General features: G+C 41.6%; 1 protein-coding gene across 2 annotated transcripts in view; it reads left to right on the top strand.

The window, feature by feature from the left end:
* The window catches only part of EPHA6 (EPH receptor A6), a 785,056-nt gene that overhangs the window by 563,037 nt on the left and 198,413 nt on the right, over nt 1-23,606 (top strand). For both annotated transcript variants that reach the window (XM_054973550.1, XM_054973551.1), the window contains 2 exons: nt 1,877-2,002; nt 22,291-22,476. In XM_054973550.1, the coding sequence (XP_054829525.1) occupies nt 1,877-2,002; nt 22,291-22,476 (312 nt within the window). The remainder of the gene's footprint in view (nt 1-1,876; nt 2,003-22,290; nt 22,477-23,606) is intronic.

Genomic DNA, 23,606 nt, shown 5'->3' with positions numbered 1-23,606 from the left:
TTTAGGCAATTCCTGCTAACACAGAGGTACACATATCAGAGCCTCCAAAGTTTATCAAAGAACTTTTGTTAGTTTTAAAACCCGCATTATTTCCAGAGAGCTTGCCTGAAGAAAAGGTCTTCTTTTAGAACTTCAAAATAAATTCATCTCATCAACACTGAAGATGTGTTTATGAATTTCCACCTGCTCCTCATTATGTGATTTTCTCTGAACTTTCCAACTTCTGCCTCTGGGAACTATATCATGCTTGTTTGGTAAAAATTAATGTTTATCATTTGACTTGCAATTTCTGTCTCAATGCTAACATTTACATATTGTCATTCTTTTCCCATAAAGAACAAACATGAGGAGCCAAAAGTATAACTTAGTGTTGTGTTTTCACTTCTTTGTAGTCCAATTCTATTAATGTTTACTCAGAAGTAAGTTTCATAGAGTTCAGTGGAATTTACTTCCCCGTAAATGTGCTTAGAATTATAGCCTTAATTACATCAATTATTTGATAAAAATATTACTGTTGTCTGCAAAGAGATTTTGATATATAGGTTGATTTATGGATGAATGGATATAAAGAGAGAGGAAGTAATTGGGCCATTTTATGTCCTTGATAAATGCTCTTGGCCCTGACTTACCGGGCCCAGTGTTTGCAATACTCACAAGGGAAGGGACAAGCAGGAGCATCTCCTTTCCCTTTCCGGCCCCGGCTTACTTCACGCGGCTGAATCGAGACACACAAAATACAGCACCCAGCCAACCAATCAGTGGCTGGCTGGGTGTTTCAAAGTGGGAAGCCGTTGCTGTATCTGAGGGAAGAGGTTTTCCGTCAGGTCCTCCCACTAGCTATATTGCTGGGGCTGGGCACGCGAGCCTTCAGTTGGCTCCGGAGCAGCGACCCCCACCCACCATCTGCTTTTTTCAGTTTTCTGGTTCATCGGTAGTGTCCTATTTCCAGTCAGGATCAATTTCTGTATTAGTATAGGGTTAGCAGACATTGTTAGTTGCCAGCATATGAGTGTCTACCTTTCGTTCTAAATGAGACTCCTTGGAAAAATCTCTTTTTCTAAGGTTTAACTGTCACAACTTGGGGTTGGAGGTTTGGGCGTTGGGCACCAATCCCTTGGGGGGAAACTGGGCCTATGGGCACTGTTTCCCATAGATGGGGATCCCCATAAGGGATCTTGGACCAGGCATGGCAGTGGCAAGCCCAGCTCAGGGGCTGCCAGGGCATGCCTGCTTCCAGGTGATGGGGGACCCACACAGAGGCTTCCGCCCAGTGTGGATCCTTCAACCATCATCCCACGGTGTCCCCCTTCAGCAGGTGTGCTGAGGAGATGAGTGGGTCATCAGCTGGCAGGTGGGCCACCCGATGCTGGGATCCGTGCCCTACACAGCCAATACTCCTTTTCATTCTGTAACCAATAAAGTTGTGGCCTGTTTTTTCTCCAACAAAGTTGTTTGTGTATTTGTTCTCCTGCGCTGTAACCCTTGCCTTTAAGCTAGCCCTGCAAATTACTATTCCACAAATATTTATGTTACAGAATAACTGTGGTATAGTTTTAATCATGATTTCTTGGGAAATAGTACCATTGACATTACTTGGGATTAACTTTTCAGCAACTGTGTTTAGAATAGCTGAATCTTACAACATATATTACAATCACAGTGGTACTGTTTATTAAAGGTTAAATTTCCCATAGGCTGACTCACTATAATTTGATACTTTAAGGCTGCAATTCTAAGAACACTTTCCTAAGAGTAAAGCTCACTGAATGAAATAGAGTGTGCTTTCTAGTAGACCTGCTTAGGATTGCTCCCTAAATGTTTCTATTGTGTGTATACATGTAAACGAGATCATTTTTAATATCTTCTGCTTCTGCAGTGCGATTTCCAGGAACCAAAACATATATTGATCCAGACACGTATGAAGACCCATCACTCGCTGTCCATGAGTTTGCAAAGGAGATAGATCCTTCACGAATTCGTATTGAGAGAGTTATTGGGGCAGGTAAAAATAATCACACTTTCAAGTACTGTTCAGTACCTTATGTTATTTATTCCCTTTATTTATAGCATGCCTTTCTTGCTGAAAGTCAAAGTGGATTACTTGATATAAAACCATGCAATCAGATTGCATAATCGTTTCAGGTGAGTAGCTGTGTTGGTCTGCAGTAGAACAGCAAGATTCAAGTCCAGGAGCAACCTGAAGACCAACAAGATTTCCTAGAGACAAAAGGGGGTTCCTCCCACTACAAACACAAAGATAAAGAGGATGCAGCCTCTTGGAAGAAACAAAAATGGTTAGGTTCCTTATATAGAAATTTTAGTTTAATCTAAAGTGCAGAAGTGCAAGAAAATATATTTACAATTTATAAGCTTGATACAAAACAAATTTTAACCTTGAGTTCAGAAACAATGTAACCAGCTATTCAAAGCATATATGAGAGATACTTAACAACAACACCGGTGAGACTATGTTTCCCCCATAGAAAACAACGCAGAGTGGCTGGGGATACTTTTTTCAGGGGGCCATAGAATTGGATCCCAGGGTCCAATATTCCTAAAACTTGGGATCTCCTTCAAGGAAAGTCAGGAATAGGTCCCCTGTAAATTTAGTGGAGTTTTCTTGAAAAATGCCCCCCATCCCCCCATGGATAGCCTCCAGATAATTTTTCCCATAGGGAATACTGGCCAAATAAACCTGGGATTTCAGGAATCCCGGTGTTGTTGGGGGGTTTGGGGAGGGGTGAAAAGTGTTATTATTAATCTTGAGCCCATTTGGGATGGTAGAAGACAAAACAGGGCACCTGGGTGGCTAGTTGACATTGACAGAGAGGTTATGCAGAGGCACCTGGCTGCACTGGACGAATACAAATCCCCTGGGCCAGATGATGTGCAGCCAAGAGTGCTCAAAGAACTTTCTAAAGAACCTGCAGAGCCTCTATCCATCATCTTCAAGGCCTCCTGGAGGACTGGGGATGTGCCACAAGATTGGAGAAGAGCAAATTTTATCCCAATCTTTAAGAAAGGGAAGAAGGATAGCCCGGGAAACTACAGGCCGGTCAGTCTGACTTCAGTTGCTGGGAAGATATTAGAACAGATTTTAAAGGGATCAATCTGTAAGCATCTGAAGGACCATTTAGTGATCCAAAGAAGTCAACATGGTTTTGTCCCCAACAGATCTTGTCAGACCAACCTGGTTTCCTTCTTTGATCGAGTGACAAGCTTACTGGATCATGGAAACTCTAATGATGTTATTTACCTGGATTTCAGTAAAGCTTTTGATAATGTTCCCCATGACATTCTAATGGGTAAACTGGAAGGCTGAGAACTGGACTATAGGACAGTTCGGTGGATAGGGAACTGGTTAGAGGACTGCATCCAAAGAGTGGTGGTCAATGGTGTTTCATCAGATTGGAGGGAGGTACCCAGTGGGGTGACGCAGGGCTTGGTTTTGGGCCTGGTACTTTTCAATATTTTTATCAATGATCTGGATGAAGGGGTAAATGGACTACTCATTAAATTTGCTGATGATACCAAATTGGGAGGAGTGGCCAACACCCAAGAAGATAGAGTTAAAATTCAACAAGACCTGAATATTCTGGAGAAGTGGGCAGTTATGAACAGGATGCAATTCAACATAGATAAATGCACAGTATTACATCTGGGCCACAAAAATGTGAAACACAAATACAGGATGGGGGATACACTTCTGTGCAGTAACGTATGCGAAAGAGATCTTGGGGTAAGAGTGGACTGTAAACTAAATATGAGCAGTCAGTGTGATGCAGTGGCAAAAAAGGCAAACTCAGTCTTAGGTTGTATCAAAAGGGCCATTGCATCGAAATTGCAGGAGATCATAATCCCTCTCTATACTGCCTTGGTCAGGCCGCACCTGGAGGACTGTGTGCAGTTCTGGAGGCCTCACTTCAAAAAGGATGTGGACAAAATTGAGAGGGTACAGAAGAGAGCAGAAAGCTGCCCTGAGCCCATCTGTGGGGAGGGTGGGGTATAAATTGAATAAAATAAATAAATAAATAAATAAATAAGAGCAACGGGGATGGTCATGGCAGGGTCTGGAGACTAAGCCCTACGAGGAAAGGCTGAGGGCCTTTGGAATGTTTAGTTTGGAGAAGAGGAGATTGAAGGGGGACATGATTGCTCTCTTTAAATATTTGACATACATACTGATTATTAAGACCAGTATTGAATGATATCTGTGCATGTTTGAAGATGGTGATTAGTTCAAATGCAGAATTAGAACCAAATGTATTCAAATGCAGAATTGCTTTCTTTCATTTTGTCCATTTACTTTACGGCATGCTAAAAAGCAGCATATTAACACTTTTAGCTTGTTTGCAAGTACATTCTCTAATGGAGAAATTGAAATAACAAAAGGAACTCAACAGGGATGTCCAATATCATTACATCTGCTTTTTTCGCACTGGAAATTTTGGCAGTGAAAATCAGGCAGGACAATAGAATTGTTGGCCTGATTTTGTCAATCTATATAGATGAAAAGATCTTAAAGAATGATAAATGACTTTGTATGGAATGGGAAGAAACCAAGAGTAAGATTTAAAATATTACAAGATGAAAAAAGACGAGGTACGTTGATGGTACCTATTCCGACACAAGGAGGGAATCCCAACACTTTGTCGTCAAGTGTCAACGCACACACACTGGTTACAAACTTAAATGGTTTTATTTAACTTCTTCATACACATAAGGAATCTCTACTCACAATTCTTCTAAATAACGAAAGGAGAGAGTGCATCTTTTATGCATAAAGGCACTTGATGGAGCTTTGTAGACCCAATGAATGTGGTGAAAAAAGAGAGATGACTTGCTCCTCTCCCTGCTGAGGTGTGAATGAACAAAAGAGGAAATGGCCTTAACAAGTTTTGGCGGGCTTTGAATGCCCCAGGAACTGAACCTGTAGGGTAAGGCACTACAACTCCCAAAATGCACTTCTCTTAAAACTATAGGCATACATTCTAGTCTGGTAGATATTGATTAATATAGTCAGCTTGCTGCTGGAACAGTACAGTACCAACCATAAAACTTTTCCACCAAGTGGCTGTTTTAGTTTGGCTATCAGACTGGATTATAAATCTGAACAGAAGACATATAAATCTGGAAACAATAGACACTAAGGAAGTAATTCATAATTGTTTATGGATTAAGAAATCTCCCTTTGCAATCCTATTTGGAATTTAGACCAGACGTTCTGCGCAAATTTCTTTTAGAAGATTCTCAGAGCTCAGTAACCTATGCTGTGGCCAAATTCTGCTCTTTAGCTATCAGAAAACGTAAACTTCTCTTAGTGGAAAAAACATCATAAATTTTTTTCTATTTTCATTATTGTTATTCCATTTTCACTCTTATCCTTTTATGCCTGTGGTTTTCCTGTATTGATAATATTGATTTATTGCTTGTAATCGTATTGTTTTATATCGCTGGCTTTTGCTGTAATAAATTGGATTTGGATTTGGATTAAGAAATCATTAAAAACTATACAAAAGCAAGATGGTACTCATATTTTGAGGGATGGACTATTAAAAATATGGTTTCAATGCAGAAACAGATTAACAGTGCAATCCTAAAGAGAGTTACTCTGGTCTAAGCCAAGTAGGCTTTCAATAGGTTTAGACTTGGATTTCACTATAAGTCTCCTTAGGATTGTACTATAAGTCTGCCAACTTCATCATTGACATCACCAATAGAGGCCTATTATGTTGCTATTACAAGAAATAAAAACAGATCATATAAACTATGAATACATGATGGATAAGCAAGGAAATATAAAAATATGGCAAGAAATTCAAACTCAAGGAAAAAAGTCTCACGGTTGATGTATTATCAAATGGTGTCCAAACTCAAAGAACAACAAAGAAGGTAGTAGATTAAGAGAGAAAACAGTGTATTTGAACAATTAATTAGTGAAGATTCAAAGCATTTATTAGGAAAAGTATACAAAATTCTATTACAATATGCCACAGAAACAGAACAAGTTAAAAATTGTATGATAAAATGGATGCAAAATTTCAGATGTCTCTATGAACCAATGGGAAAACTTATGTACCAAAGGAATTAAATTCAGAGACTGTCAAATGTTCAGACAGAAACTGTACAAATTGTTTTTAGATGGTATATCTCTCCTAAAGACATTGCAAGAACTAATAAGGACTATAGCAGACAGAGCTGGAAATATTAATGTACAGATGCAACATTCTATCATATGTGGTGGACATATAAGAACTGAAGGCAAGAAGATATTGGATAAAAATACATGAAGAGATGCAAAAGATATTACATTTTTGCTTTTTGTTGAATCCTAAAAATATGTTATTAAATATTTTACCTAGTAATATTGCAAAAGTACACACAATGAACTTTTTAAGTATATGGTGATGGTGGCAAGAGTAGTATATGCAACAAAATAAAAGGCAGAATCTTGTCTAGAGATGACTGAATGAATGAACAACCTGTATGAATACTGTATGAATCCCCCTTGGATTATTTTAAAGTGTGGTGAAAATCATGCTTCTCTCATTGATGTCCCCCCTCCCCCTTCTTTTCTCTTGGCTCCTTCAGAGCTTGAAAGAGGACAGAGGGTTGGGGTGCTGGCCCTGGCTGTCTGGTCAGAGCACAGGGCTCTTTAGAACCTGGACTTTCAGAGCAGAGGGGCTGCTGGGTAGGTGGAGCACAGAATGCTTAGAGTTTGGGAATGCAGTATTTGCAAGACAGGAGAGATTGCTGAGGAGAAGCTCAGAAGTGAGAATAAAAGCCTAGAGTTGAATGGAAAGGCAACCCTTTTGGGGAGGAGTGGATGGCAAGATTCAGTGGGATTCCTCACCAGTAAACATAGCGGGCTGTGGCTTTCAACTAGGCTGCTAGCATACACATCCACCAGAAGCCATCTGCATATGCTTGACTGAGTGCCTGTCAACCTGCAGTAATTTTGCTTCTCATATGCTACCCTGCACAAGCGCACAACATTGCTGCTCAGGCAAAGGCAGGAGTTACTGCACATATGCCCATGTTACTACTACTACTACTACTACTACAAGCAGGTGCAGTGGCAAGTACAACTCTTCTTTGTGCTCCTGCAAGGCAAGTACTGCCTGGTTCCTCCTAGCTTGCCTGCAGGGGCAGCTCCAGGGTTTCTGGCGCCTGAGGCTGGGGGCAGTGTCAGGTCTATTGCTACCCCTGCGTGTGCACAGAGTGTGTGCACATGCGCCCCAGACTGCATGATGACGTCATTGCACATGACATCATCATGCAGCATGCCACTGCAAGCCAGCCCCATTGGTGTGGTGGGCAGCTGGGATGGCACGCGGAGGCTGCCCCCACTGGTGCACACTCCCAGCCAGGCACGGTGGGTGGCTGGGGAGATGCACATGCGTCCTTCCCCAGCCCTCCCACTCCATTGTTCCAAACACTGCCCCGGACGTCTGCCGCGCCTGGCCCGTGGCTGCTGCACCTGGCTGGGGGCATGTGGTGGCAGCAGCGGCAGCAGCACGGGGTGGGAGGGCTGGCAGGCTGCAGCAGCTGTGGACAAGGCTCGCCAGGTGGCCAGGGTGGTGCGTGGGTGGCTTCCCATCCCGCCCGCTCAGCCGCCAGTGCTGCCACCTCCAGCTCCACAGCCCCTGCCCCTGGCACCCCCTCCAGTGCCCCCTTCGGCACCTCAGCGCTCAAGGCGGAGGCTGGACCTGCCTCAATGGGCGTGCCGGCCCTGCTTGCCTGACCACTTCATTCAACACAAGATAGCTGTCCTACCTGCAAAAAAAGTAGCCCTAATCACTTCTTTGAGTGGTGGGGAGGAAGAGAGAGAGAAAGAGACAGAAAGAGGGAGAAGGTGAAGGGCACTGATCTAAGGATAGTTTGTTCCCCAGTTTCTAAGAAATAAAAAAGATTCACTAAGACAGCAATATTATACAGAATGCTGTCCTGGAATTAAATCCCACTGAAAACAGCACAACTTATCTTCATGATAAGTAAATACTAATAAAACTGGACCGTTTGTTGTTCAATGGGGCTTATGCCATAGTATGTGTGGCTCGGCTCAAGCCTATTGCTTCTCTTAATTTTACGAGATTTATTCCTAAATATGTTTGTGTGTTGGTTTAGAGCTTCAGTAAGCAATTTGTCCGTATTTAAGCATGGAATTTACTTCCGTGTTAGGAAGTAAATTCCACTGAATTCAATAGGATTTACCTCTGGGAAAGTATATATAAATTCAGACAGCTCATCCTGTTTTAATTTAGAGAAACAGGCCAATATTGTCCTTAAGAGATGGTATGAGAACATTGGTTGGAAAAGAGAACGAAAAGAGAAACAGATTTGCCATTATCTGCATTTGTAATCTTAGAAAAGAGCAAGAGTCCAATAGCACCTATAAGACTAAAAAAAATTGTGGTAGGGTATGAGCTTTTGTGAGTCACAGCTCACTTTTTCAGATAAGCTGTGTATGAAAAAGGACTGAATGAAGCCCAGAGGAAGAACTTAACTAAACTTCTTTTCTTTCAAGAATATGTTCATTTTTTCCAGAAAACTAATGTATCACTGGTACTCAGGGTTGTACCTGTCCATAACTGGCACACTTTTATCTACGCTTTGTGTATAACAACTATTTGAATATGACAAGGACCCAAATAGGCAATCCAAATACAATTTTATTTGACTACCCATGTTTCCAGTGCTTTTGTTTTAACAGCATACTTTATGTCCACTTTGATCCAGAGTTGCATGTAACTTGGTGTCCATGCACTTGTGGCCTTCCTCACTCATTTGAACCTGGGGGCAGGATGGATTTGTAAGAGCTACATGCTAGTCTCACTTAAGTTAGTCAAAGACAGACACAAAAATCACGAGGGCAGGATCTAATCTTTCCAAATGGTGCATGGACTCATTTGGCTCCAACACTCCTATTTTCTTCCATGACTTGCAGTTTTTAAACAAAAAATAGAGTGTCAGTGTTGATCTGTACTAGTTGGTTGTTATTTGAAAGTGGCTTTTATTTTGCACCATATCCTATTGCAATGTGCACTGCATAAATTGTAAGTTATGCAAAATATCATGGTATTTAATAACCCTAGGACTTTTCCTTTAATAGTCTTTACCTAATGAATATGTATTATTCTATTCATGGTTACAGCAAGTGAAGGGATTCATTTTATTATGACATTCAGTTGGATCAGAGTCATATGGGTGGGAGAAATGCAATCTTTGTCCAGAGGCCCTTGCTGGCTCTTGGCTGCTCTGTTTGGATGTATTATCCAAAAGTGTTATAAGCATAAGAACATAAGAACATAAGCAAAGCCATGTTGGATCAGGCCAGTGGCCCATCCAGTCCAACATTCTGTCACACACAGTGGCTAGAAATCCAGTGCCATCTAAAGGACTGTCAGTGAGGCCAGGACACCAGAAGCCCTCCCACTGCCTTCCTTCCAGCACCAAGACAACAGAGCACCACCTCCCCACAAAGAGAATACCATCTATCTCCTGTGGCTAATAGCCACTGATGGACCTCTGCTCCATATATTTGTCCAGTCCCCTCTTGAAGCTGGCAATGCTTGTAGCTGCCACCACCTCCTGTGGCAACGAATTCCATGTGTTTATCACCCTTTGTGTAAAGTAGTATTTTCTTCTATCTGTTCTAACCCGACTGCTCAATAATTTCATAGAGTGCCCACGAGTTCTTGTATTGTGAGAAAGGGAGAAAAACACATCTTTCTCTACCTTCTCTAACCCGTGCATTATCTTGTAAACCTCTATCATGTCTCCCCTCAGTCGTCTTTTCTCCAGGCTAAAGAGCCCCAAGCGCCTCAATCTTTCCTCATAGGGAAAGTGTTCCAACCCTTTAATCATTTTAGTTGCCCTTCTCTGTACTTTTTCCAGTGCTATGATATCTTTTTTAAGGTGTGGCGACCAGAACTGTACACAGTACTCCAAATGTGGCCTCACCATCGATTTATACAGAGGCATTATGATACCGGCTGATTTGTTTTCAATCCCTTTCCTAATAACCCCTAGCATAGCATTAGCTTTTTTTATGGCAGTCGCACACTGTGCTGACGTTTTTAGTGAGTTATCTATCATGACTCCAAGATCTCTCTCTTGGTCAGTCTCCGCCAGTTCAGACCCCATCAACTTGTATTTATATTTTGGATTTTTGGTTCCAATGTGCATTACTTTGCACAATATATATAGAATCTGGATCACTGGATTCTATATAATAGAATCTGGATCACTTGGCCTACCTATCTTTTGAATTATTATCTTGGATGAGGAAAATATATGATTAGAAATACATAACTGAATAGTATAAAACTATGTACTGACATCAACCAAATGTACTGAAATCAAAACAATGGCCCACAGACTGCAAACATTCAATTAAAAAAAGGATACATCAAATATTGCAGCAACTATTGCACCATTTCATGCAAAGTGATGCTCAAAATTTTACAACAAAGACTGTTAACCATATATGGAAAGAGAAATATCAGATGTTCAAGCTGGATTCAAAATAGGAAGAGACAGTAGAGATCATACTGCAAATTTATGCATACCAGAAAATTTCAGAAGAAAAACAGTTTTTTAATACATTACTGCAAAACTTTTGACTGTGTGGGTCACAAGAAGCTATGGATGGTTTTTAAAAACGGGTATGTTACAACATTTGATTGTTTTGATGTGCAACCTGTACTCAGGACAAGTGGCTACTGTTAGGTCAGAATATGGAGAAACAGAATGGTTTCCAGTTGTTAGACACGGATGCATACTATCTCCCTAGCCATTCCATTTATATGCAGAACATATCATAAGGAAGCCTGATTGAATTTACTACACCCTGTTGTTGCTGTGTAACTGCTCTGCTCAGCAGGGAATTGTTTAAATATGCAATTAGATCTCTCACAAATCATGTAAAACAGGCATAAATAAATGCTCTGTTCCAATAAAATCATACCCTTCAATGTTTGTATAAGCAGTCCTTAGTGAATAGCTGCCAATCAATTTGAAACAGTAGCATATTTGCACATGTGCAAAAATCTGATGTAGGCATTCATAGAATCATAGAATCATAGAGTTGGAAGGGGCCATACAGACCATCTAGTCCAACCCCTTGCCCAGTGCAGGATCAGCCTAAAGCATCTCTGACAAGTATTCATCCAGCCTCTTCTTGAAAACTGCCAGTGAGGGGGAGCTCACCACCTCCCTAGGCAGCTGATTCCACTTTTGAACTACTCTGACGGTGAAAAAGTTTTTCCTAATATCCAGTCGGTACCTTTGTGCATGTAGTTTTAGCCCATTGCTTCACGTCCTACCCTCTGCTGCCAACTGGAACAGCTCCCTGCCCTCCTCCAAATGACAGCCTTTCAAATATTTAAAGAGAGCAATCATGTCCCCCCTCAACCTCCTCTTCTCCAAACTAAACATTCCCAAGGCCCTCAGCCTTTCCTCGTGCTGGTGTTAGGCTGGCATTTGTAGATGCTCGGCAGGAACTGAACAGACCTAGTGATTAGCTTGCATCTGATTTCCAGCTTCAAACATAGTTCATCTATCAAACACGTTTCTGACAAAATTCTCAGTATACCTATGAGTTGATGAGTCCTTTATTAGAAGGACCTACCATTTCCTTCACATACTATTCTACCATCCCACCTATCCTTCTGATATATTCTAACTTAAGATATCTTTCTTTCTTTCTTTCTTTCTTTCTTTCTTTCTTTCTTTCTTTCTTTCTTTCTTTCTTTCTTTCTTTCTTTCTTTCTATCAAACCAGAGATCTATGTTGTGGCGTCATTTGGAAAACTGATTGCCATTTTAGTCACCATATCTCAAAGGACATTGAAGACCTAGAAAAAGTACAGAAGAGGGCAACCAAGATGATTAAGGGGTTGGAGCACCTTTCCTATGAGGAAAGGCTAAAGAGAAAGGAATGTTTCAGTCTGGAAAAAATATGATTGAGGTGGGGGGATATGATAAAAGTTTATAAAATAATCATGGGGCAGAGAAAGTACAGGGAGAGAGCTGCTTCTGCATCTCCCCAAATACTAGAACTTGGGTGCACCCAATGAAGTTGTTGGGCAACAGATTTAAAACAAACAAAAGGAAGTATTTATTTACATAGTAAGTGATTAAAATGTGGACTTTACTACCAGAGTATGTAATGGTGGCCACAAACATCAAGGGCTTTAAAAGGGATTGGATGAATTCATGTAGAATAACTCCATCAGGGGTTACTAACCATGGTGACTAAAGGGAAATTCTATGTTCAGAGGCAAAAAACCATTTGAATACCAATTGTAAGAGGCAACAGCAGGGGAAAGTCTTGCCTGCTGTGCCCTGCTGTTGGCTCTCCCTTGTAACTGGTTGGCTACTATGTAAGATAGGATGTAGGACTAGATGGACCAGATACAGCAGGGCTACTTTAATAATACTGCTAATTTGTCCATCCTTGAGCAATGCCATACTAAATACAATAGGAAACAATTTTTAAATGACCTAACACTTATCACACTTTAAACTTCTTTATATTTAATTACATAGGCAAAAAAAATGGTAACAGTCAATGTAACTCCTGAGTAGAGATGGGCACAGAACAAAAAAAACCCGAACCACATGATTCGTGGTTTGTAGCATTCCACGGAACATCGAACCACAAACTTCCAACCTTTTCCCAGTTCATGGTTCGTTGTTCTGTGGCATTTCAATCGCCCTGCACCGGCTACTGAAGCCGGTGTGGGGCGTTTGAAACAGACAGACCCTTTCTTCTGCTGCCTGGCAGCAGAAGAAAGAAGCTGTCATTTCACAGACCCCGCGCTGGAACCGGTGGGGAGTCTGTGAAATGACAGCTTCTTTTTTCTGCTGCCAGGGCTGTCAGTTTTACAGACCCGCACTGTTCCAGCACGGGGTCTGTGAAACTGACAAACTGACAGCCTGGGCAGCGGGAGAAAGAAGCTGTCATTTCACAGACCCCATGCCAGTTCCAGCACAGGGTGTGTGAAACAGACAGCCCATTTCTCCTGCTGCCCAGGCTGTCCGTTTCACAGACCCTGTGCCTGTTGGCACAGCGTGGTTTGAACTGTAGCTGAGCTATAAATAAGGTTTCCACACACTTATAGTAGTAAAAGTGCATGTACAGTTTATTTTACAGTGACTTATATACAAGACTTTGTTCTCAGTGTCAAAGTGCTTCGCCACGCTCTTACTGGAACAAGCTCCACACTTACACCAGACACAGCTGGCTTATATACATCTATAGCACCCCCCCCCAGTGTCCAATCCCAGCACATCAGGTGAGGTGACTAAGCTGTTTCTTCACTCTTGCATCATCCAAGGACCTGTCAAATAGATCTATTACATCAGTTATGACATACATCAGTTATGACAGACAGACCTAAACAGCAAGATGCACACATGCTTCTTGGGTCATTATGTCAACACTCCTCCTTGAGACAAGAGGCATGATACCCAGCATTTCATTGCATTTGGCCAACATTTCCTGGTTTTGTCCCTTTGTCAACAGATCTGCACAATTTTCATTTGACCTACAATGACTCAAACATACTATACCTCTGTGAATGGCATCACGTACATTTTGGCAACGGATTATAATATGTTTACTTCTGGCACGTATTGTTTGGTGTTGTTTGGTGTTGTTTGTTTACTTCTGGCACGTATTGTTTGGTGTTGTGCCAATTGCTCTGCAGCAGAACTGTCACACTTTATTTTCACTGGCAATGGACATTGGATATTCAGATCCCCCAATAACTTTATTACCCATTTCAGTTGCAGAATACAATCACTTAATGAAGCAAATTCCGCCTCACACGAGCTAGTCGCCACTAATGTTTGTCTTTGTGATTTCCAACATACTAGTGCTCCCAGAACTTGTATAAGATACCCAGAAGTAGACCTTCCTTCATCATTACCCCATGATGCATCGCTAAAGGCTACCACTTCAGTACTTTTTGTAGTGTTTAATACAAGCCTGTGTTCAGAAGTTCCCTTCAAATAATGCAGTACCCTTTTTGCTGCTTGCCAGTCCCCGTCACCGGGATCTGCACACTGCCTACACAGCCACTGCACCACATAACCTAGATCAGGGCGGCTCCAGCAGGACAAATGTAGCAGTGACCCAACTAATGATTGGTATTTTGTTTTATTTTCTAAAGGAGTATTCCTTGGCTCCTTAAGACACCCAGCAGTCATGGGAGTTTGCACTTCTTTTGCCTCTGACATTCCATGCTGCTTCAGCAACTGTTTTATTTTATTGCTTTGACTCAGCTCAAAACACCCTGAGCTGTTTCTGGTGATTTGCATACCTAAGTAGTTGGATATAGGTCCCAAAAACCTTGTTTTAAACACACCAGTTATTGCTTGTCGGAATTCATCCAATTCCTCGGTTGACTTACATAGAAAACAGAGATCATCCACATAGCAAATTAGGTAACATTGCTTCTTACCACTCTTCTTTGTGTATAAACATGGATCAGCCTCTGCTTGTCTAAACCCAAGGCTTGCTAGTGCTTTTGATAAACACAAATTCCAGCACCGTGCTGCCTGTTTCAACCCATAGATGGACTTGTGCAGTTTTAATACACAACCTTTTTGTTCAGATTCAAAACCTGGAATCTGTTCCATATATACCTCTTCTTCCAAGTTTGCATTCAGAAAGGCAGTTTCAACATCAAAGTGATAAACAGCTAAGCCCTGTGCACTTGCTTTGCACAGAGCAGCTCTGAAGGTTTCCCCCCTCATAGTAGGTGAAAACACTAAATCATAATCCTGCCCCTGTATTTGGGAGTATCCCTTTGCCACAAGGCAAGCCTTGCGCTTAAAACCTCCGTTAGGGTCATATTTCATTTTATACAACCACTTACAGCCCACTGGGCTTTTCCCTTCTGGCATTTCAGACAGAGAGAACACTTTGTGATCTATGAGGGACTCATATTCCTGTCGCATAGCAGCGAACCAAGCCTCTCTTTCAGACCCATCTAGCCACAAAACCTCTTGATAGTCAGCCGGTTCTGGCACCCAGACAAAATTTACTTGCAGCAGATCTGGCTCAAAGCCATATCTCACAGGAGGCACTCCTTTTGTGGAGCATTGTGACACTCTTGGAAGTTTCATACCAGGACTCTGAGACTGTGTAGGAGATTTCTCTTCCCTTTTAACCTCCTGCTCATGTATCACACTCTGTGGCTGACTTTTGCCACTCTGAGCTTCTTTGTGCTCTGTTAACGGCAGAAACACCCGTGATTTCTCCTCCTTACCATGGAGTCTTTCCCAGCTACTGTGTTCATTAAAGCTTGCGGATCTGCTAAAGCAAACCTTTCTGTCTGCTGTGACAAACCTGTAGGATTTCATGCCAGTTTGATATCCTACAAACACATGTTGAATTGCCCTGACAGACCCCTTTCTTCTCTGTTTCAGAGGCACATTCACCCATGCTTTAACCCCAAACACTCTGAGATACCCAAGCTTTGGGTCCTTTTTATACAACACTCTGTAGGGAATATCATTTATTGCCCTACTCCAAACCCTGTTGCTGACATAACAGGCTGCTCCCAATGCCTCAGCACAATAAGATACCAGCAAGTCTGCATCTGTCAGCATGGCTTTCATCATTGTTTGGATTTTACCACCACTGCGTTCTACCACGCCATTTTCACTTGGAACCCCTGGGTTTGCCAGTCTATGAACAATTCCCTTTTTATTCAACCATTTGGAGAATTCATTTGTCTGGAACTCTCCACCCATGTCTGTTTGAATGGCACGAAGCTTTTCACCCAGCTGCAGCTCAGCTCTTTTGTGCCAGTACTTCACTGCTTGAAACGTTTCTGACTTGTGTGTCAGTACATACGCCCACAGATAACGACTCTTATCATCACAGATAATTAAAGAATATCGTTTCCCTGAATGGCTTTGAGGGTACGGCCCTATCAGATCCATGTGGACCAGCTCCAAGGGCTTATTTGACACATGGCTACTGAACTTAGCCACAGGATAAGCATGACTCTTTACCTGCTTGCAGACCTGGCAGTCTAGAAAATGCTTACATGGTTTTACACTTTCCCCTGGTAGCAGAGCCAATGTTTTCCTTAGTGCTTCATACCCAATATGACCAAGCCTGCGGTGTAAAATATGAACACACCCTTCATGGTCACACCTGTTGGACACAGCCTGTGCCCTTACTTTCACATCCTCAATGGAATAGACATCATTACGCAATTCACCTTGCATCAGAGGCTTTCCCTCTTTAGAGATCGTGCACCCACTCTGGGAAAAAGATACGTTAAACCCTACTCTGGTTAGAGCACACACACTTAACAGGTTGCTTTCTACCGAGGGTACACATAATACATCCCTGAAGGTGTGTCCTAAGGAAGGAAAAGTTAATTTGCCCTGGCAAGTCACCTTTGCACACCTCCCGTCAGCTAGCCTGACGTGAGGCAGTGTTGACTCGTGGACGTCCTCCAGCATGGACTCCTCCCGGCAAATTATTCTCGAAGCGCCCAAATCGATGATCCAAGAGCTCCCAGCGCCAGCTGACACCACTAGCCTTGCTTCTCTGCTCCTGGAATCACCTCGGCTGTTTTTGGACTCCGGCCTCCTTCCGTTCCTTCGATGTGGGCACTCTCTACGAACATGGGATGTGCTTCCGCAGGTCCAGCACTTTCTGGTTGCCAGCAAAACTGGAGACATCGGAACTTCTTGCCTGTTGTCTCTCTGTAGTTTGCTGCCGGTCCCTTCAGAACACGCTGTAGACTTGGCTACGTTCCCAGACTTGGCTGCATGCCCAGACTTGGCTGCATGCCCAGACTCAGATAACAGCTTGTCTTTTTGTCTCCTTTCATAATCCAGCAGTTTAGCTACGACATAGCTCCACGTTAACTCGTCTGCTTGCACCATTTCCAATGTTGTCAGGAGAATTTCATACTCAGGTGCTAGACTGGAGAGCAAGATATACACCCGGTCCGGCTCTGAGTATGTCTTTCCTCTCAGCTCCAGGTCCCTGAAGCTCTGCGTCAATGTGGCTATGTGGTCTTGCACTGGTTCTCCAGGCTTCTGAACCCTTCGGTACAGGGCTCTCGATAAGGCTATCAAGACTCCTGCTGACTCATGCAGGTGCACGGCCTTGAGTGCCTTCTAAGCCACCTGAGCTGTGTTTTCGTTAGCTACATAGTTTAGCTGGCTGTCGGCTATGCTTAACACAATTACAGCCAGTGCTCTTTCATCTCTCGCTTCCTCTGCCGGCGTGGGGTCGTCTGGAGGGTTATCAACACAGACCCACAGACCTTCTCTCTTCAAATAATGCTGCATACGGAGGGACCATACCTTGTAGTTCTCATTCGTGAGTTTCTCCACCGGCAGGGCTGTTTGGATTTGAGCCATCTCTGGTATCTGGACTGGCCCCGGGAGAACGTCTTCCTTCTCCTCCTCCTCCACACTGCTTCCCTGCGAGGACAGCTTGCCAGCTGCTGTTTTTCCTCACCAGCGCAGAACAGTCACTCCTGGACTTCACCGTCCACAGCCTTCAGCTCCAAGCCTCTCAGGACTTCACCGCTCACAGTTCCTCGAACCTTCAATGCTCCCCACGCGGTTCTGGGCCCATAACCCTGTTGGCACAGCGTGGTTTGAACTGTAGCTGAGCTATAAATAAGGCTTCCACACATTTATAGTAGAAGTGTGTGTACTGTTTATTTTACAGTGACTTATATACAAGACTTTGTTCTCAGTGTCAAAGTGCTTCGCCACACATTTACTGGAACAAGCTCCACACTTACACCAGACACAGCTGGCTTATATACATCTACAGCACCCCCCAGTGTCCAATCCCAGCACATCAGGTGAGGTGACTAAGCTGTTTCTTCACTCTTGCATCATCCAAGGACCTGTCAAATAGATCTATTACATCAGTTATGACAGACAAACCTAAACAGCAAGATGCACACATGCTTCTTGGCTCATTATGTCAACAGCGCCATGGGTCTGTAAAACAGACAGCCTGGGCAGCAGGAGAAAGGAGCTGTCAGTTTCACAGTCCCTGTGCTGGGTTCAGCCAATGGGCTGAAACTGGCACGGAGTTTGTGAAACTCTGAACCCCGGCCACAGAATGGCTGGGAAAATGTGTTTGTTCCGTAAACACGCGTTCCCATGGAACGCGTGTTTCAGTGCAAATGAACCAGCCATTCCGTACGGAATTTTGTTCCGTGGTTTGTTTTGTGCCCATCTCTACTCCTAAGTCCATGCCTTCCAAAAGTTTTTAACCTTGTCTGATATTGACAACCCCTCATCATCATAAAGAATAGGAATAATCTACAAATCCTTAATAGTACAAATATATTGCATTCCAGTAAACAATGCTCCAAAGTTTCTATCAGTCTAGTGTATGGTTGCAAAGTATATCAGAATATGGGATCCTTTGCATTTGCCAGGGCTCTTCTTTGTTTACAGTTTGCTCTAGAGACATAGATTGCAGACTCCTGATCCATAATCACTTTTGACATGGGATGTTAATTCTTTACCATGGAAGTAATGCATTTTCTTCACATAAGTTTTATAATGTTTGCTTGTAAAACCAATTTTAATTTTAAAAAAAGATCTCCACATTCATAGAGCATAAAGAAAGTGAATGACTTATTTGCCACAACACTTAAATAAAACAAATAATTTCCCCCAGTCCATAATATAATTATCCACGCTCCTTGATTCTGGAGTGAGAGGGATTAGGCATTAAGCTCAGATAAAAGAAACAAAACAAGTAATTATGAGGACAAAATGTAAGAATAAGGCAAGGATCAATGGTGGTAAATATTTCTGCTGTTATGCTATCACTATTTCTTGAAATAAATACATGCTGTATAGCACCAGGCAATTCATCATTATTGCCTTCCTCTACAGGACTCAAAGAGATTATCCCAGAAGAAGGAACTCTTGCTTAAGGGCTCAACAAAGTACTATTTTCCTTCTGTATCCCTTTGGATGTATGTGCCACAAGATACATTTCTACTGTGAACTTTTATTCATATATATATATTTCTAACTTTTAGCAAAGGGAATTAATAATTACACTTCAGGACAAGCATTCAACACAAGAGATATTATTGACCCCAGGAATTAATATAATCCTATTTTGTAGCTGTATCAGCTAAATATACTGCTGAAAATGTGAAACCTTTGGACTGTGAGGACTGATTAAAGAAGCAGAAGAACAGAGAAATCTCATAACAAAAAACGAATGCTGATGAGTCATGCAGATAAATGTCAGGATTACACATGATATTCTTTAACTGATCCAAAACAAAAGTAACACTTAGTAATTCTTAGTAAACAATAGGTTTACCAACCTCCAGACGGGACCTGGAGAGCTCCCATTCTCCAGTCTATGTAGATCTGGAGGAAACGGCTGCTTTGGAGGGTCATCTCTTCTGAGGTCCCTCTCTTCCACAAACTCTTCCCTTCCCAGGTCCCCCCCCCCCAACCCTAGGAATTTCCCAACCTGGAGTTGGAAGTCCTGTTCACCAGTGGCTGTGGGTGAAATAAGATACACTTTCCCCATATAATAGTATTGCAGGGGTTGTGCTACTTGTCCTACTTCTAAAACCTATCATGATTCTTATTATTTTTGCAACCTACAAACTACAAAACCTGGTCCAGTTTTCACCTTGGACTTGCTGCCTTAGGTTAATGGTTGTAAAGGGTAAGAGAACATAGGAACTCTTCCACCCTTTCCAGCAAAACCAGTACCCTCTAGAGGAAAGTGGGTCTTTGCCCCTCCCTTGCATCCTGATTATGTAGCTTCTCTCACAAACAACTTGTAGAGAGGGAAAGCCCTACCATCAACCTGCAGTTAACCCTGCACTTGCAAACACCCTGTTGTTAATATTGTGGGAGTGGGAACGAATGAAGCTGCCTTATACTAAGTCTGACTAGTATAAGGTCTGGCAAGGTTAACATAATCTATCCTGACTAGTAGTTTGGATCTCCAGAGTCTTGGGCAAAGGTCTTTCACATCACCTTCTACCCAGGGATTGAACCTGAGAACTTTGGCACGCTAAGCCTTTCCCCCTATTTTCTTCAGACTTTGATTCAGAAGCATAAGCTCATTCTTATTAGATTCTTATTTTCATATTTTGTTTCTTGGGGGGAAATGGTTGCGTATAGCTTCAGAACATGATCCTGGGGAGTTAGGGCTATTTTATTCAACTCTTTTAATTTTTTGGCTAGAATGTAGTACTACTACTTTGGAACTGATAAATCCCTGAACCATTAAAAAACTTTTGTCATTGTTGCAACAAACTGCATTGCATGGAATGTAGCTCTCTTGGTATTCAGCAAAGCTAAGAACCACATCTCACCACAGGGCATAGACTGAATGCATCCAGCCTACTTCAGATTTTTGTGAAATGTTCGGTGATTGCTTCATTACATATGCAGATTCAGCTTTCTTTTTCCCAGTCTAATGACTTCTCATACTATGTAGGTTTATAATACCTTCTCAAAGACTTCTGAAAATAGACTGAAATGAACCCCAATCTACTCCAATGACATCTTGCCATGGTGAATTTACCCTTAACACCCCACAACAGCAAACCAAAACTTTAATTATGTAAATTACATTGACAAATTGTGACTACAGAAGTTCAATTGGGTAGTGAAAATGTGATGTAGGCTTTTTTTCTTTTTCTTACAGTATTCTTCCCACTACTGCCGTGAGCTCAGCAAGTTGCCTTGGGTAAACCGCTCCTCTCAGCACCAGTTCTCCAGCTATACTGTGGAGATAACACTGACCTTGTTCACTGCTCTGAGTGGGGCACTAATCTGTCTAGAAGAGCAGTACATAAGCACAGTTATTATTATATTATTTATAGTCAATCTAACACAATGATCTCACATCTTTGTTACCATTCACTGAGCTGAGATTTGTGATAAATGACATAGTCCAGATTAGACTGCTCTCTGTGGAGCTTTTAGTAGAAATATGCTAACGTAGACTTCAGCCCTTTCTTAGGCCTAAGTGCTACAGTGGCTGGATTCTTTGTACTAAAGGACTCTTAGCGAATTACTGATACATCCCGATTAATGATCTGAGGGCTAAGTAAAGGGACAGGATGGTTTCTCTTTGAGACAGCCATTATTCCCATTGACCATGATGAAATCAAACACCAATGATGCCCAGTCTTGTCCTCTCTCTGCCTGTTCTGCCAGCTTTGGTCTTGAAGTTGTCCCAAATTTTGGTCTTTATGTGACTGGTCACCCAGTTAGAGAAAAACCCCTCCCTAAAAGGGATGTTTGAAGTCAACAGTAAACTTCTCCTTAAAAAGAACCCCAAACCTGCAATTGGTGCAAAATGTGGCAGATAAATTTTTACTGTAGTTAGCTGATTTGAACAAATAACATCTCCTCTTAGAATACCTTTATTAGCTCCCTACTTTATGAGTTCAATTTAAGGTATTAATTTTAAAGCCTTTCATGGCCTGGAGTCCATATGTTTGAAGGACAGTCTCCCTGTATCAACCCATATGATGAGTGTATTCCTCCAAGCAGCTTCTGTTTGTGGTACCATGACATAGGTGGGTGAGAAGTGCCTCAGTCCAGTTGTGGGCTTCCTCTGTACAAAGTAACTTCTAAAATGGCTTTTCAGAGTAAGTTAAAAAGTCTTATTCTCTGTTGGCCTTCAAGAAATTCTACAAGATAGAGCTTTTAGGTAGACCTTTAAGAGAGTTACCCAATATCATCTGACTCCATCATGGACCTTCTGAAACATTTATGATACTTGTTTGGATGTTGTTTTTAATTTTATTTATTGACTGTGTTTTCTAAGGCACCTTGAGTCCTTCAGTGAGGGGAAAGTGTAAGATTACCTGGGAATGGGATTGATTCTCCATTCCTCCACTTGAAGCCAGCTGGGTGACTTTGGGTCAATCACAGCTCTTCTAGAGCTCTCCCAGCCCCATCCACCTCACAGGGTGATTGTTGTGAGGATAATAATAACATAGTGTGTAAACCATTCTGAGTGGCTGTTAAGTTGTCCAGAAGGGCAGTATATAAATTGAATGTTGTTGTTATGATATAATTTTAAATAAATATATTTATACTGCGTAGAATTTTGTTTGTTCTTTTTGCACATAATCCATGTGTTGGTGAGAGTCCAAAGACCAGAAGTAATTCTGTCTCTCTGTGTGTTTTAATGCATTATATACAAATAATTACATGTGTAATAAAAACCTAAAACAATACAAATTTCTGTGACTCTAACAATTGCTGCTTTTCACTTAAGGTGAATTTGGAGAAGTGTGCAGCGGTCGCCTGAAGACTCCTGGGAAAAGGGAGATTCCTGTTGCCATAAAAACATTGAAAGGGGGTTATGTGGACAGACAGAGACGAGATTTCCTACGAGAAGCTAGTATCATGGGACAGTTTGACCACCCAAATATCATCCGCCTTGAAGGAGTAGTTACAAAAAGTAAGTTGTTTAGAGTTCTTTGTTGTTTATTAAATTCTTGCATCTTTGCTGTCTTTACAATCCAGCTAGAGCAATCCATGCAGGGATACAAGTTTCCATATGTTTAATAAGTATGATGAGTTCAAAAGGATTCTGCATGTAGTTTTAGTTACTGCATTGAAAATACAAGCACAGTGTTGAACTGTACATAGGTAACAAATGTGTGGGAAGTGCATACACTTTTGGAAATACACGCACAGCAAATTAGACCTCTGAGTTGGAACTAGTTTCCTTTACTTAACGGAACAATCCTAATATCTTACTCAAAAAAAAGTTCAGTGTCTTTCATGAAACTCTCCATAATACCTTCAGTAACAGAAAATAAACAGCTATTACCTAGGTTGCTTAAGAGATGCAAGAAATATCTGTGATTGTTTTATTTAGGTGCAAAAAAAATTTTAAAATCATATTCATAGTTGAAGATAAGTGTCTTGAACATGACAGCAGGATTTTGCATAATCATGGGTACATAAAACAAAAAATAAGAAGGGATGACTTTGTATATTATAGAAATTCATGGAGGATCAATCAATCAATTATTATTATCCATAATGGTTACATAGACAGCCAGAGGAAATGAATACCAGTTGTTGTCCTACGTGGGACTTCCCTACTGTATTTACAGTTCTTCTAGGAATATCTGGTTGACCACAGTAGAATACAAAATGCCAGACTAAATAGCTTATCGGTGGGAACCAGCAGGGGTCTGCTACCTAATATTCTTTTAAATCTCTTAAAGACAGGTTACTATATTTAATTCCAAAGCTTAAAAGCAAGACTTCATAGTTTCACAACAAAAGTCTCGCTATCATCACCTCCTCAGAAATGCTGGTTTGCAATGCTTCCTTATGTTCACTATTCATTTAAAAGTCTGTTTAAAGCTTCTGGTAACTAATCAGTTGACAGCATGAGAAAATGTTCCTTACATGATTGCAGCATGACCGAGCTTTTAAAAAATAGTTATTTTTATTCTTGAATAAAAGGAGCAATAGTATAACACAAAATAAAATGATAAAATCAGAAATACAGAAAACACAGCCAAAGACTAAAGGTATTTAACAAACATTAAATTTTTAAAACTTAAACATTTA

The sequence above is a fragment of the Eublepharis macularius genome, chromosome 3 (assembly GCF_028583425.1).
Source record: "Eublepharis macularius isolate TG4126 chromosome 3, MPM_Emac_v1.0, whole genome shotgun sequence".
NCBI lineage: Eukaryota > Metazoa > Chordata > Lepidosauria > Squamata > Eublepharidae > Eublepharis > Eublepharis macularius.
The sequence above is the reverse complement of the archived record's forward strand: the minus strand, read 5'-3'. Positions and strand labels throughout refer to the sequence as shown.